Source organism: Pseudonaja textilis, chromosome 3 (genome assembly GCF_049901715.1).
Source record: "Pseudonaja textilis isolate UNSWEBS1 chromosome 3, rPseTex1.2, whole genome shotgun sequence".
NCBI classification, from domain to species: Eukaryota; Metazoa; Chordata; class Lepidosauria; order Squamata; family Elapidae; genus Pseudonaja; species Pseudonaja textilis.
The window spans coordinates 65,372,029-65,385,496 of NC_141992.1; the positions used below are offsets into that span (position 1 = coordinate 65,372,029).

At 36.0% G+C, this 13,468-nt stretch overlaps 1 protein-coding gene across 5 annotated transcripts in view; it reads left to right on the forward strand.

Annotated features, from left to right (window-relative positions):
• The first annotated feature begins 1,198 nt into the window (after positions 1-1,198).
• Positions 1,199-13,468, forward strand: part of NFIA (nuclear factor I A) — a 485,231-nt gene continuing 472,961 nt past the window's right edge. For 2 of the 5 annotated variants that reach the window (XM_087930007.1, XM_087930011.1), the window contains exon 1: positions 1,199-1,372. In XM_087930007.1, coding sequence (XP_087786133.1) covers positions 1,277-1,372 — 96 coding nt within the window. In that variant the 5' untranslated portion in view covers positions 1,199-1,276. The remainder of the gene's footprint in view (positions 1,373-13,468) is intronic. The other 3 variants (XM_087930006.1, XM_087930009.1, XM_087930008.1) reach the window with 2 other exon arrangements.

The following is a 13,468-nucleotide window of genomic DNA, read 5'->3' on the forward strand; positions in this document are numbered from 1 at the left end:
TGTTGTTGCTAAGACTGCACAACTTCCTTTAATATTTAGGAATTGGATTATATAATTTATTAGCACAGGTAAGACTATAGAACATCCTACAAACAAAAGTGACAAACTTTGTCATCTTCAGTAAACAAATGAAATAAATATGATTTCTTTTATTGCAAAAAATATTTGATTTCATGAAAATTAAGAGCTGTAGCAAGCTATTTATTATATGATTATATTTTAAAGTATATATCATTTGGCATTTGAATATGCAAATCATGTAAAGAAGAGGAGGAGGAGGAGGAGGAGGAGGAGGAGGAGGAGGAGGAGGAAGAAGAAGAAGAAGAAGAAGAAGAAGAAGAAGAAGAAGAAGAAGAAGAAGAAGAAGAAGAAGAAGAAGAAGAAGAAGAAGAAGAAGAAGAAGAAGAAGAAGAAGAAGATTTTTTTACATAGACATTTTTAATATTTTAATATTATGGAAGATAAAACCTTTTTAATTACTAAGAAGAAATAACAATCCTCAGTTATTCAGATCTGCATTCTCCTCTTTATTTCTTAAAATGATTACCTACCAAATTGTACATAATGCCAAAAAAAATTAAATTAAGTTAAATTAAATTAAATTAAATTGAAACCTTCGTTTTAGTCCCCGTCTTCCTCCTGCTCCCTGATCACATTCATGGGAAAAGTAGCTGTGATAAACAGATACAGAATCAGTCTTGAAATTCTTTTTTTTTTTTTTTGAAAGGAGGAAAAAAAAAAAGCATACGTCCAAAACATTGCATGATAGTCTCTAAGCAGTTCCATCTGTCAAGCAGAAATTTTAGGCTAATAGCCTCTGGCAATCTCTCTCTGCAGTCCACTACCTGCTTTTGTCAGACTAAGTCTCTGTTCCATTTTTTTAAGGGGGGGGGGAGGGGATGAAAAAAAAACGAAAGGAAAAACTTTGTAAACCAAAATCATCTGAGTGATGAAACTCTAATTTTACCCTCCTCTCTTTGATGTTAAGCGGTGACTTCTTACTTTAAAAGAAAGAGAGAGAGAGAGAGAGAGAAAGGGAGGGGGGAGACAGAGAGAGAGAGAGAGAGAGAGAGAGGAGAAGACAGCAAGGCTAGAAGCAGATGACTTTTCATCCCCATTTCACCTTGCCACTGGGTCTGTGAGAGATTGGTTCACTGTCAAGGAGATTTTTTTTACCCATGATTCCATATGGTATGGACTGGGCTACATGTTGCCCAACATGCCAGTGCAAGTGTTTTCTCAATTAGGTGTCTTATCTCCCGTGAGTTAGCATCAGATGAAGCTTGCTGACAGCATAATGGCAGGGAAAACCTCTGACGGATCCATCAAATGGCAGCTCTGCTATGACATCTCGGCCAGAACTTGGTGGATGGTGAGTTGGCAGCGCGGCTGCCTTTTTCTTCCCCCTCCTTCTTTTTTCCTACTTTCCCTCCCTCTTTGACAAAATGTCCCAGACCTCACATTTATCAAATTAACATTTGATTTTTTTTTTTCACACTCTTCACTGGAGCAGCCTTCCACTTGTCCCACTTGTGTGTTTTTCCCCCTCTGTAACAAGAGACCGTTCATTTGAAGACAGTGGCAGCTTTTCCCCACTCAGACTGGTTTCCCTGCACTTTTCTTGCTGAACCTAGCTGGATAGATAGCTTGACAAAGTTTTCGTATTCAAAGAGTCACTCTTTTCTCCAATTGAGCTGTTATGCTTTGTTGAACTTCGGTGTGGCAGATTCGTGTTCTATCTCTGCCTGTGAACATGTGGTTGCATGGGTAGAAATATAAATAGAGTGTGTATATTTTATACTTGTTGACAAAAATTGAAACTATTGCAGGCCACCCCAATTTTAGGGAGGAAAAGCTCTGTTGGCATTTTTTAATGGCATGGGATATTTGATGGCACGGATGTTATCTCATAGAAGGAGCTGGTCTAATGTTTCCTTTTATTTGTTAATGTTCGAAGAGGTTCCTGTCCAGTTAGGTTCAGAAGGTGAATGTTGTATAGACCCCACTTGAATTTCTTTCAGATGCAATTAAAAGTTTTATTAAAGTTTCCAAAGGCACTCTCAGAATGAGTTAACTCACATGTCATGGTCACTCGGGCCAGACAACCTTTGACATCTTGAGTCTAGAAGAGATACAGTGACTTAAGAGGATGTACAATAGCTCATTGTAGCAGAAGATGCAAACCCCGTTGTGTTGAAGGGAGCCCTCAAATCATTACTGCCCTCGTTAGCGTGCTGTCCGTTAAGGATTAATTTGTTAGCTTGTTCTTTTCTTTTTCCTTTTTCAAAAGCTTTTTTTAAAGTTTTCTTTAATTTTAATTCTTAAGGCAAAAGGTATTTTTGTTCTTATAATTATTATTATTTTGTGGAGAGAAGCATTTTTGCTGCCAGAAAATGCATATTTTGTGTGCTCCTAACTGGACTATGAGCCTCTTCCATTCAGTTCACATAGATGAACGGTTTGTTGCTGGTTTTGTTTTAAAGAAGGACTGATGAGTGGAATTACAATGAAATGGACTGTGGCATTGTGTTGTTTGATATACTGAATCAAGTAAGTGGGAACATAAAATCTTACATATATACATGCATGCACCCATACACACACGAGAAACTTCTCTACCAGATCAATTTTGTTGTCGCTCTGAGAAGTTTAGGACTTCTATGGATTTGGAAGACATGAAAAAGTGAACTACGGAAAGATTTCATTGTTCAGTTTGGCGGAATTGGTTGCTTGCATCAAAAGTGGTTTGGGGAGTTATATTTGTTTTAACTTTCACTTGTTTGGAAAAGTTTAACTGGCAGTCTCCAGGTATATGTTACATGCTGATGTTGATTAATTAAAGGAGGGGAAGTCTAACTACTTTAATCAAACTACTAATTTTCCAATTAGATTTTCTGCCAGTAGAAAATGCAGAAAGAATGTTCTTGGATGCTCTGAAATTGTCTGACTTTTAATTTGACTGTTTAGCTTGATAAATTCTGAAACGTGACTGTTGAACAGTCATAAAACCACACTGCTTTGGTATATGTACATGACAGCACACTTTGATTTTAAAGATGTCAATATATATATTTGTTGCCTTGTTCTTCTGATAAGCTGGTGCTTCTTAAAATTCTCCCAATATTGTATCTTAAAAGATTGCCTCTCTTTTAAAAGCATGCCCTGGACTGTGTTATACCTCACTGATGATACTTATGTTTTATCATTTTAACTATAATACGTATAAAATAAAAGGCTGGAAACATTAAGCAATGCACTTGACAAGAAAATAAACAAGCTTTATTTCTAGACAGACTGTTTAGATAAAACCATACGGAAAGTTCTTAAACTTTTAGCATACCACCTAATTTTATTCCTTAAAAATACAGATTTTTTTTTTAAAAAATTACATTGTTAAAAGTTAACATACTAATTTTAAAAAAGGAAAATTGTTATGCTTTTCCTTTTATACAAACTCTCCAGCTAGGTAAGTTTTTGTATAATAGACAGGTCCATTTTCAGACCGGGATTCCATTATTGATACAAAAGTAAGCAATTTTAATACCTCTACTATAACATCAAGCATATACACCCCCCCTCAAATTTGAACGCATCTGTTAACTTCTTTTAATCAAAACTCTGCTACACAGTGCATTTTAACATACAAAGACAAAAAAAGAAGCTTTGAAAGTTACCTCATGCATCGTCTGGCTGCACAAAACAATCTCAGCTACTGCCTACTGCTAAACTTCAGTTTGGTACTGCCAGCATACAAAGAGATGAGTGAATGCCCCCTTTCCACCCGCATGGACCCAGCTGCCAGCCGCGTGATATGCAATTTTGCTTTTTAATGAGTCGTAAACAATTTATGTATGTCAATGGAGCGAGTTTGTTTTATTTCAGGGAACAGGTTCAGAATCGGTTTGAAGTGGCTGCCGTCTCTACTGTAGGAGAGTATGCTGTCCAAATTTTAAAGGTTCTGTGTCATTTTGATGAAAAGACCTATTATAATGAAAGAAATTGCTGTTTTGTAAGGGTGGGCATAGTAATCTCCTAGGCTGGAACTTAGTCTCTCTCTCTCTCTCTCTCTCTCTCTCTCTCTCTCCCCCCCTTTTCATGGCATGATTTCATACAGTCACCAGCATGTTTGTAGTTAGATAGTTGTTTGGTTGGATATCAGCTCAAATTGAAACGTTCTTCAATGCTTGGACTTCTCTCTGTGTGTATGTTTTTTTAAAAAAATTGTTTAAACTTTGTGATCCCGTTTTCTCATCACATCTTCAACACCATTATTAGAAACTGGTCAAGATGTTTAATCTCTTCTTTGGAGTAAAAAAAAAAATCTAAGGCAACTACAACATGAAGGTATTTGTAATATTTCCTGAAACTGTACTACCAAGTAAATATGTTCAGTATCACCAGACATTTCCTAGTACTGTAAGCAAGACTCAGTACATGTGTATATTTAACAGTAATTACATTTGTTGTAATGATTTGCAAGAAATCTTTTGAAATCTAACCTTGTCTACCTCATGCTTTAATCATGGCATTTGTGAAACAGGTATTAATTTAGGCTAACACTCATATGACATCCTTAATTTAAAAATTTCTGAAAATGAATTGGCACTTCAAAGATGACAAAGCTAAATCAAGCTTTTTTTTCTGTTTATGAGGGAAAATATAAAATCTAATAGGTATATTAAAATAAGTTCCAAAAGTTATGAATCAGGGTACAAGTACCATTTCTGATATCCTTCTCAAGTTCTGTTTCACTCATACTTATTATGTAGGTGATGAAAACATTAATAATTTGGAAACAACATTATTCTGGATTTAGATGCTGAGAATGTTCAGATGTTTGATCGGTGTAAAAAAAAAGTAATAGATTGAGCCTGTATCTGACTGTCATGCTTGAAAATAATAGAAGTATTTGTTGCATTTATGTCAATGTCATTAATAAAGAACTATTTTGAAAGAAATTCTTCACATATATGCCTACAGATGATTAGCTATCAAAATAATTCTTTGGAGTGGCAAACTCTATAGCCTAGAAATCTTTTCACTCAACCTATATGATGCTTTTATCTGTGGCTGTTCAGCATATAACAGTAATTTAGGGAACAAAGCTGCCAACAGGATTCCACCAATATTAAATTAAAACTGGGAATATAATACTGCGTTCTTTCCTAATTACTAATAATTTTAATCCTGGAAGCAATTACTAGCAATGTGTATAACATCAGGCATTTAATTTCTTCCCCCTAATTCCTGAATGTCATTTTGGTTGCAACTCATGTTTATTCTTTGTTGTCACTGGAAGTTACTAAAATTGTCAGGATGGCCTGTAATGCAACTTAGTGTATAACTACTGATTTAAAAATGCACGCATTCTACAGACAGAAATCACTAACGTGAACTCTAGATGACAAATTTCACAATCTCATATAAAAGAATGCCATTATTGGCCAGAGCTTACAACTTCAGAAAACTTTGACAGATTACACTTCACTGACTAAATGTGTCTTTTGAAGGAAGTATATTCAATGTCATATTGGGGCAGAGAATATGATCAACTTTTCATTGAATAGTTCATCTGCCTGCCTCACAATATTTTATCAAATACATTTTGTTTTGCAGTCAGGAAACATAAATTTCTGAACTCTTCCAAAAGTGTTCAACATTTGTAGCCCATTCTATCTCATATTTTAGGAACATTAACACTCCACCCTGTGGAGTATAACATAGTATAACAGTGAAAAACTACTTTTTCATTGTTATACTATGCATGTTAACTATTACACAATCTATGTTTTTCTCCCAGTAAACGTCTTGTTCTTTCCTTGTGCCATCCACTTATATTTCTAGATATCTCTGCCTCTGTTTCATTTCTGTCCTCTTCCTTCACCTGTCCTGAATATTGTTAGGAATGTTTCTAATTTAGAGGCAGTGGCTGATTAGAGGACAGGAAATTGGAGGATTAAACTGTCTGGTTGAACTTCCTTTACTTATCAGCACTCAGTAACTTAGTCTGGATTATGAACTCAACAACAGTTCCAGAGTTGATTTCCCTGTTGTGCGTCATTCTTTTCTTTCTTTAAAAAAGTCAATCTGCTCGTGATTGTAAGCCATCGGTGGTTATTTTCAGCCATTGATAAAAGAGAAAAAAGCTTTGAATAATTTTAGACTTAGAGGGCACTCTCTATTTACATTTCAGAATGTGTCTCTGAGTGTGCATGTATACACATTTACATAATGTCAACAATTGCTATTGAACGTCAAGTAGTAGTCATGCTTTCTAAGGGCAATCGCATTATTTGATAAGAAGAAAGGGCATTATAGCCTATATTAAAACCTGCTTTTCCGTAAGAAGCTCCCAACATCTTGGGTAATATCATGATACAGATGTGTGGTCTATTGGCAGAAGAACTTTCCTAAGATATCAAAGGGTAGTCTTCTAGACCATAACTTAGTATGAGAAAGAATTCACCTCATCTCAATTGTGAAAAATGAGACATGTTAAAATAATATTTTGGAAGCATGTCTTGTAAACAGTTCATTGAGAACAAATTTAGGCCTACAATAAGAAAATTCTTCTACTAAAAAGTAGCCTATCATTCTAGCAATGTAGTAGGATCAACAAGATATTTGTCTGTGGTGTGTGATTTTTATGGATCATAAGTTCTTGTTGTTTTTTGCTGTGTTTAATCAAAACCTTGGGAAAAAAACCCAGAACTAAATATTCAATAAAATATATTTGTTCCTTCCCATCTTTAAGAGAAGGAGCTCCAGTAGGATTTTCATGATCTCACTTTTAATAAACTTTACTTTGTGGAAAATATTTATTGGAGCTTTAACTTGTTTTGAAGCAAAGCTTTACATATTGTTTTATGTATTGTTTACATACAATATGTATAACAATATTTTAAGGCATGTTGGCTTGACTTGGATCAGGTCCACTACAGGTGAAGAATGGAAACCTAACCTCGCTTCTGATTCCATTTTTTTAAAGAAAAGGGGTCTTTGGCACAGGTGATTTAAAAATATATAATTTGTATCAATAGAAAGTGTTTGCAAAACATGACATGAAGGAGGACTTATTTTTCTAAACAAAGTGGAGAAAGAAATAGTCTATCTTCTCTGCACATGGCAGTTTTCATCTGTATCAGCCCATCATCTATTAACTCTAGGAAATGGTATGCAAAGGTATTTGGTACAAGCCATAAGGATGAAAAATGATGAAATGGACATCCTGACAACATGACATGAACCCCAGCATTTCGGATTTATACTCCAATGTTGGACACAACTATATAAGTCAGGTTGTGTTATGTTTATGTCCTGATGTATGCATGCATGTATGTATGTATGTATGCATGTATGTATACATGCATGCATGTATCACTTTGCAAGAGAGGCAATCACTTAAATCTAACAAATAATCTTCACTTTGCCCTTCACACCCTCTCAACTTTTACTGAGATTCTACATATTTAAACCAATCTAGCTATTACATACTGTATATAATGTATTGAATAGTTTGTTCCTAAGTATAGATAGTTCTCCACTTACAATTACAAGTGAGCCCAAAATTTCTCTTGCTAAGCAAGACATGTGTTAAGTGGGTTTTGCCTCCTCTTGTTACTATTGGTAAGTGAATCACTGCAGTTGTTAAGTTAGTAACATGGTTGTTAAGTCAGTCTGGTTTCCCCATTGTCTTTGCTTGTTAGAAGGGTGCAAAAGGTGATCACATGACCCCGGGACACTGAAACCATCATAAATATGAGTCAGCTGCCAAGTGCCTGAATTTTAATCACATGATGATGGAGATGCCGCAATAGTCCCAAGTCACCTTTTTCAGTGCTGTTGTAATGTCAAACATTCACTAAATGAATTGTTATAAGTTGGGACTACCTGTTTCTCAAGTTTCAGTGGTCCTTGTTCTGGGTTGGACTGTATGTATACAGTGATAAGAAGAGAGTCAATGTCCAACGTCAATGTCCAACTTTGGGAAACCTCTTTGAAGAACATGGTTTAACCAGTGGTGCGATTCAACCGGTGTAACAACTGGTTTGGTGATCACATGCACACCATTTTAAAAAAACCATTTTTAGCTATAATACTTACATTCTACTGCAGCCCCGGTGAGCAAAACAGCTGAGGTGCGGCAAAACCACTCTCCCACATGAATCAGCTGTGCTCCAAAACAAGGAAATAAAGCACAGGAAAGAACAGGGGCAGGTGGTTGGGGGCCAAATAATCACTGGAACTACCAGTTCTCCCAAACCAGTCCGAACCGGTAGAATCCCACCCCTGGGTTTAACCATCTGAGAAAACTACTTCCTCCAGCCCACTGCACAGGCAAAGGTGGTCCAAGTTAGATAAGAATGCTAAAGCCCATGCTTCCTGGTTCTGTATATGGCTTTTTTCTTTGTGCATGACCTTTCCAAGGAGATCCATTAAAAAAAGAGAACCATTAGTCAAGTGATTAGGATTATTTGAAAGGCAGTTGGACAACTCTTCCCTAAAGCACACACCTACCTTGGCCGCTGTACACCCCTAACACCTTGACAGAGACAGAGACAGTGATCACAGCCCAGTGCATATGTTTGTGAGCAAAACCCAAAGCAGCTCAACAATAACCCTTTCAGTTTCATAGTCAGGGGTGAGATGCACAAATCATTGAGATTGTTAAAACTCATTCAAGATATAAGAAAGCTACGAGCATTCCTGGTTATGAAAGCTGAACAGGTGGTATGAAAAGCCTTTAAGGCTTCAGATAAAATCACATAGGTAGCAATCTATTCTGAAACAAAAAAAGATTTCTTTTTTGTATACATGTTCTAAGTATATAAAACTACACACAAAGCTAATTGCATTTTATTGGTCTGAAATGAATCAGAAAAGAAATGTCGGCCAATAATAAAAAGTCAGTACTATTGATTGAAATCCTTATAAAAGCAGTATTTAAAGATCAACCTACTAAAAGAATATTAACATTCTGCAAATAATAATGCCTGTCCCAAACAGCTTTGAATTTATGGCCACTGTAATCAAGGCTCTGGACTATTTCCCATATACCAGATTGCTGAAGCATGACTATGGGTAAGCTATGCATTTTTTGAAGAGGCAAAACAGATATATTAACTAATGGAACTGAATTCAAACCATTTGCTCCATGTAAACATAGATTTTCCAGGGGACTGCTGAAAATAAACGTAGTCACCATCCAACTATGGACGTGACATGGAGTGCTATAATGCAGACCCCACACTTCATAGGGTTTTTTTATTTCCAAAAAGTGCAGCACCCTTGTTTTCAAAGGATCGTACTTTAGTAACCACCCACATTAATTTTATCATTCAGATGAATTTTGTAAATGGGATCACATACTATTCTACAGGGGGGGGGGGAAAGCAGAGTTACATGAACTGAAAACTATTGAGTAAAAAGTTTAGAGAATTTCCATAGTGCTATTTTCTAGATGTTTTATGCAATTTGGGTGAAGATATATAGCAGTTTGTTGTTATATACTCCCCCCCCGCCCGCTAAACAAGTAACTCAGAAAAAAAAACCTGATTTGATCACTTTTGCAAGATAGGTTGGCATGGCTGAAAGGTCTACATATTTTTGTAAGTTAATCAGCTAGCTATCTTAGAGGCTGGTGGGTATATCCAGATAGAACAGTTGTCTTCCTATTCTTAAAAGCCATCTTGATCATGGTTTTTAATTTCAATAGTCTTGCATCCCGCCTGAAGGACATTGGTTGCTATTTTATAAACATTTCCTAGGCTGCATTTGAAGTACTTTGCCAGCATCCAATTCTTATAATGCAGTTTAAAATAGACTTGAATAAATTAAAGTAGATTCAGAAGAAAGTTACCAAGGTGATAAAACAGGACTGGGAAACCAAACTCTACAAAGAATTGCTAAAGGAGGTAGAATTTAGGATCTAGAACGTAGAATAACAGAGTTGGAAGAGACCTTGCAGATCTGCTCTAATAGGAGACCCTATACCATTCTGGACAAATGGCTCTCCAATTTCTTCTTAAAGGCCTTCAGTGGAGGCAAGCTGTTCCATTGATTAATTGTTCTCATGGTCAAAATATTCTCCTTAATTCTAGGTTGGATCTGTCTTTGGTAATCTTCCATCTGCTACTTCTTGTCCTGCCCTCAAGTGCTTTGCAGAATAATTCAACCCATCTCCTCTGTGACAGCCCTTCAAATATTGTAAGAGTGCTATCATGTCCCTTCTAGTCCTCTCTTTGTTAGACTAGACATACCTAGTTCCTTTAACCACTCATCGTACAGTTTAGCCTCCAGTTCCCTAGTTATCTTTATTGCTCTTCTCTGCACTCTTTCTAGAATCTCAACAATTTTTTAATCTTGGTGACCAGAACTGAATGCAGTATTCCAAATGTGGTGTTACCAGTGCAATATAAAGTAGAACTAACATTTCACATGAACTTGATACTATCCCTCTGTTGATGCAGCCTAGAATCGTGTTGGCTTTTTTTTTTTTGGCAGCTGCAGCTGCAGTAGATTGCTGACTCATACTTAAGTGATTGTCCACTAGGATATCTAGATCCCTCTCATAGTTACTGATGTTGAACCAGGTATTACCTATTCTATACTTGTGCCGGGAGGAAGGGGAGGTTTGCCTATTTTAAGCCCTTACTTTTCTCACCACATTTCACAGGATAGGGCCTAGTGTTTAACCCTGTCACAAGCTTCCAGGATCTTGCCTATTATCTAAAGTGTTGACTATTCTCCCACAGCTTAGTGCCATCTACAAATTTGATGAGCTCCCCTTCTATCACTTCATCAAAATCATGTATGAAGACATTGAGTTACCCCACTGCATGCTTCCCTCCATTTAGAAGTAGTTCCATTTATTATGGACAGACATGATTAGCTTGAAAAAAAAAATTAATGGAATACGTGTACATAACAATATACAAATATTTAAAAGGCTGCCAAGAGCAAGAGTAGGTGGACTGCTACCTATTGACTCCAGTAGCAGAATCAAGATCAATGGGCTGAAATTTAAAGAAAACAGATTCAAGCTGAATATTAGGAAGAATTTCCTCCTGGTAGTAGAGGCTAAGCAGTGGGCGACATCCCCCACTTACTTGAAACTTTCAAGCAACCACTGGTCAAAGACAGTTTAGTTGAATTCCTGAACCCTGCAAGACCTTGGAATTGTTAATATAAACATTTCTGCAAAACTCTACCTTCAACGATCTCGATTGTTGACAGATAATGATTGTGTCTTCTAAATGTTGTATTAATACCAATAAAGGGGAATATTTGTAGCTCAGGGTTGAAATGAGGGGTCCTTGGTGCTCTCTGAGCTTGCTTGACATAAAAGATTGTTCTGTTTAGAAATGAGCTTATTGAATAGCAGCACAGGACTTGTTAGAAGAAATATCCAAGGAATCCATACCTGTAATTAGGATGGTTAGAGAGGCTCTCATTTGAATACAACATTGGTTAACTGCTTCTAGGTGAGCTTTTGGAGCACTTACCTGGTAGGTTTTGTTTTCAGAAAGAGGGAGAACAGGTGTTCAGAAAGATTTCACACATGTATTTTTCTAGTTAATATTATGATGGAGAGGAGAGGTGGGGACAGAGAGAGGGGGAAGTTTCCGTTTTTTAATCTTTCCATGTCACTAGATCATTGGTTATAATTCTTCCAAGTGGTTACAATTCCTGCTTCAAAGACTAACTACAAATAGGTTTTCCAGTACAATATACAGGGTGAAAAATCTAGTTCTTCCTTTTTGTTGACAAAAAGGAATCACTATCACCCTGCAGAAGGACATAAATTTAGCAATAATATCCTTTTTATACAGCATAGAATCTATGGAAAGAGATTGACCCATTTATCTACTTCACCAAACAGAATGGGCCACTGTTAATTCATATGGCAGGTAGTAATCTTATGTGCATGTTTATATTTCCTGTAGTTTTTAAGCTTATTGTTTCTGATCAGGGAACAGAGCTCTGGACAAAAAGAAATGCTTAAAGATATCCCAAAGCAAGTATCCGTGAAGGATCTTATTAGAATACCAGCACCTGTCAGTCCCTTGGAAATTCTTTGTTCTGCTATTTTTTTTAACATATTTTATATCTTCCAGGACCAGTTAGCAGAGAGCCAGATAGTCCCTGCTCTGAAACTTATATTCTAAATAGAAGGTTATAAAATAAATAAATAAAATAAAGTGACAGGAAGAAAGAAGCAAATACAAGCCCTAATTATTAGCTGTTAATGTTTTATAGATGTTTAGAGAGAGGGGATTATAATATCTAGAGATGAGAGAGAGGGATCAGGTGGGTAGTAGGTATGTACTACTACTGTAAGATGTTGCTCTTGCTGGGAAATAAGAACCGCTTTCTGTGGTTCTTGGTCCCTTGTCTGGTGAAGGAGACCATGACACACGCACACATTCTCTCTCTCTCCCTCACTCCCTCCCTCCCTCACCCCCCTCTCTCTCGTGTAAATGGTATTTCAACATTATGGCTATAACAATGAGAAAAACAAAGAGTAAACACTCAATAAAGTATAACAGAAAAAAACATGATATCTCACAAGTTTCAAAAATATGCAACAATATCGGCCGTATCATATCTATTCCTGTATTGTACTTCTGCAAGTCATGCCGCTATTTTCACATTTAACTGTGAAATAGTAAAATAAATTGGGCTGAGAAATAATTTGTTCAGCTTTTTTTCTGAATAAACTTTATGGGCAAACAAAATTAAGAAACAAATGCATCGTTTTCAAATCTAATAGCACATTCAAATTTAATAGCTCACTGAAATCAAATCTTAATCTTCTGCAAAGAGTAAGATGTGGAGAACTACATGATAATAAAACACCCAAAGTCAAATTCTTATTTAACTCATTGGAGTTCTGCCAAATTCCACTTAAGTCAGAATTTCAAACAGAGTTCCACTTTAGATCAGTGCTGAACATATCTATATTACTTGATAACAATTACTTATTAATATTTACAATGTTTCAATTACTGGAATAAATGTTATATCAATGAAAAGCTTAAATATAGAGAGAAACAAAACTTGGACACTTTAGAATTTTTTTAAAAAAACACTACTAGTTCAGGGCTGGGGATTTTTGGGAGCTGAGATCCTCCAATCTTAAAGTTATTAAAATTGAGAAACGCTGACTGAGTCACTATATAATTCTAATATAATTCTGATCAAAGTAAGCTATGAACACTTATTCCCATTAATCAATTAGTCTGTATAATTTGATATAGTTTACTACACTGAAAGTTTGATGTTTTTAAAAAAATGTTTTATCATCTGTACCTGGATATGCTTGAGATAAGCCTAGGCTCTTTCAAAAATGGTGCATATATGGTCAATTATTCAATTTTGACATCTCTGCTACAAGGAAATAGCAACGTAAGGTGTCAAAGGTGACAATTCAATCAAGCAATCAAACTACATACGTCAAAAATGTATA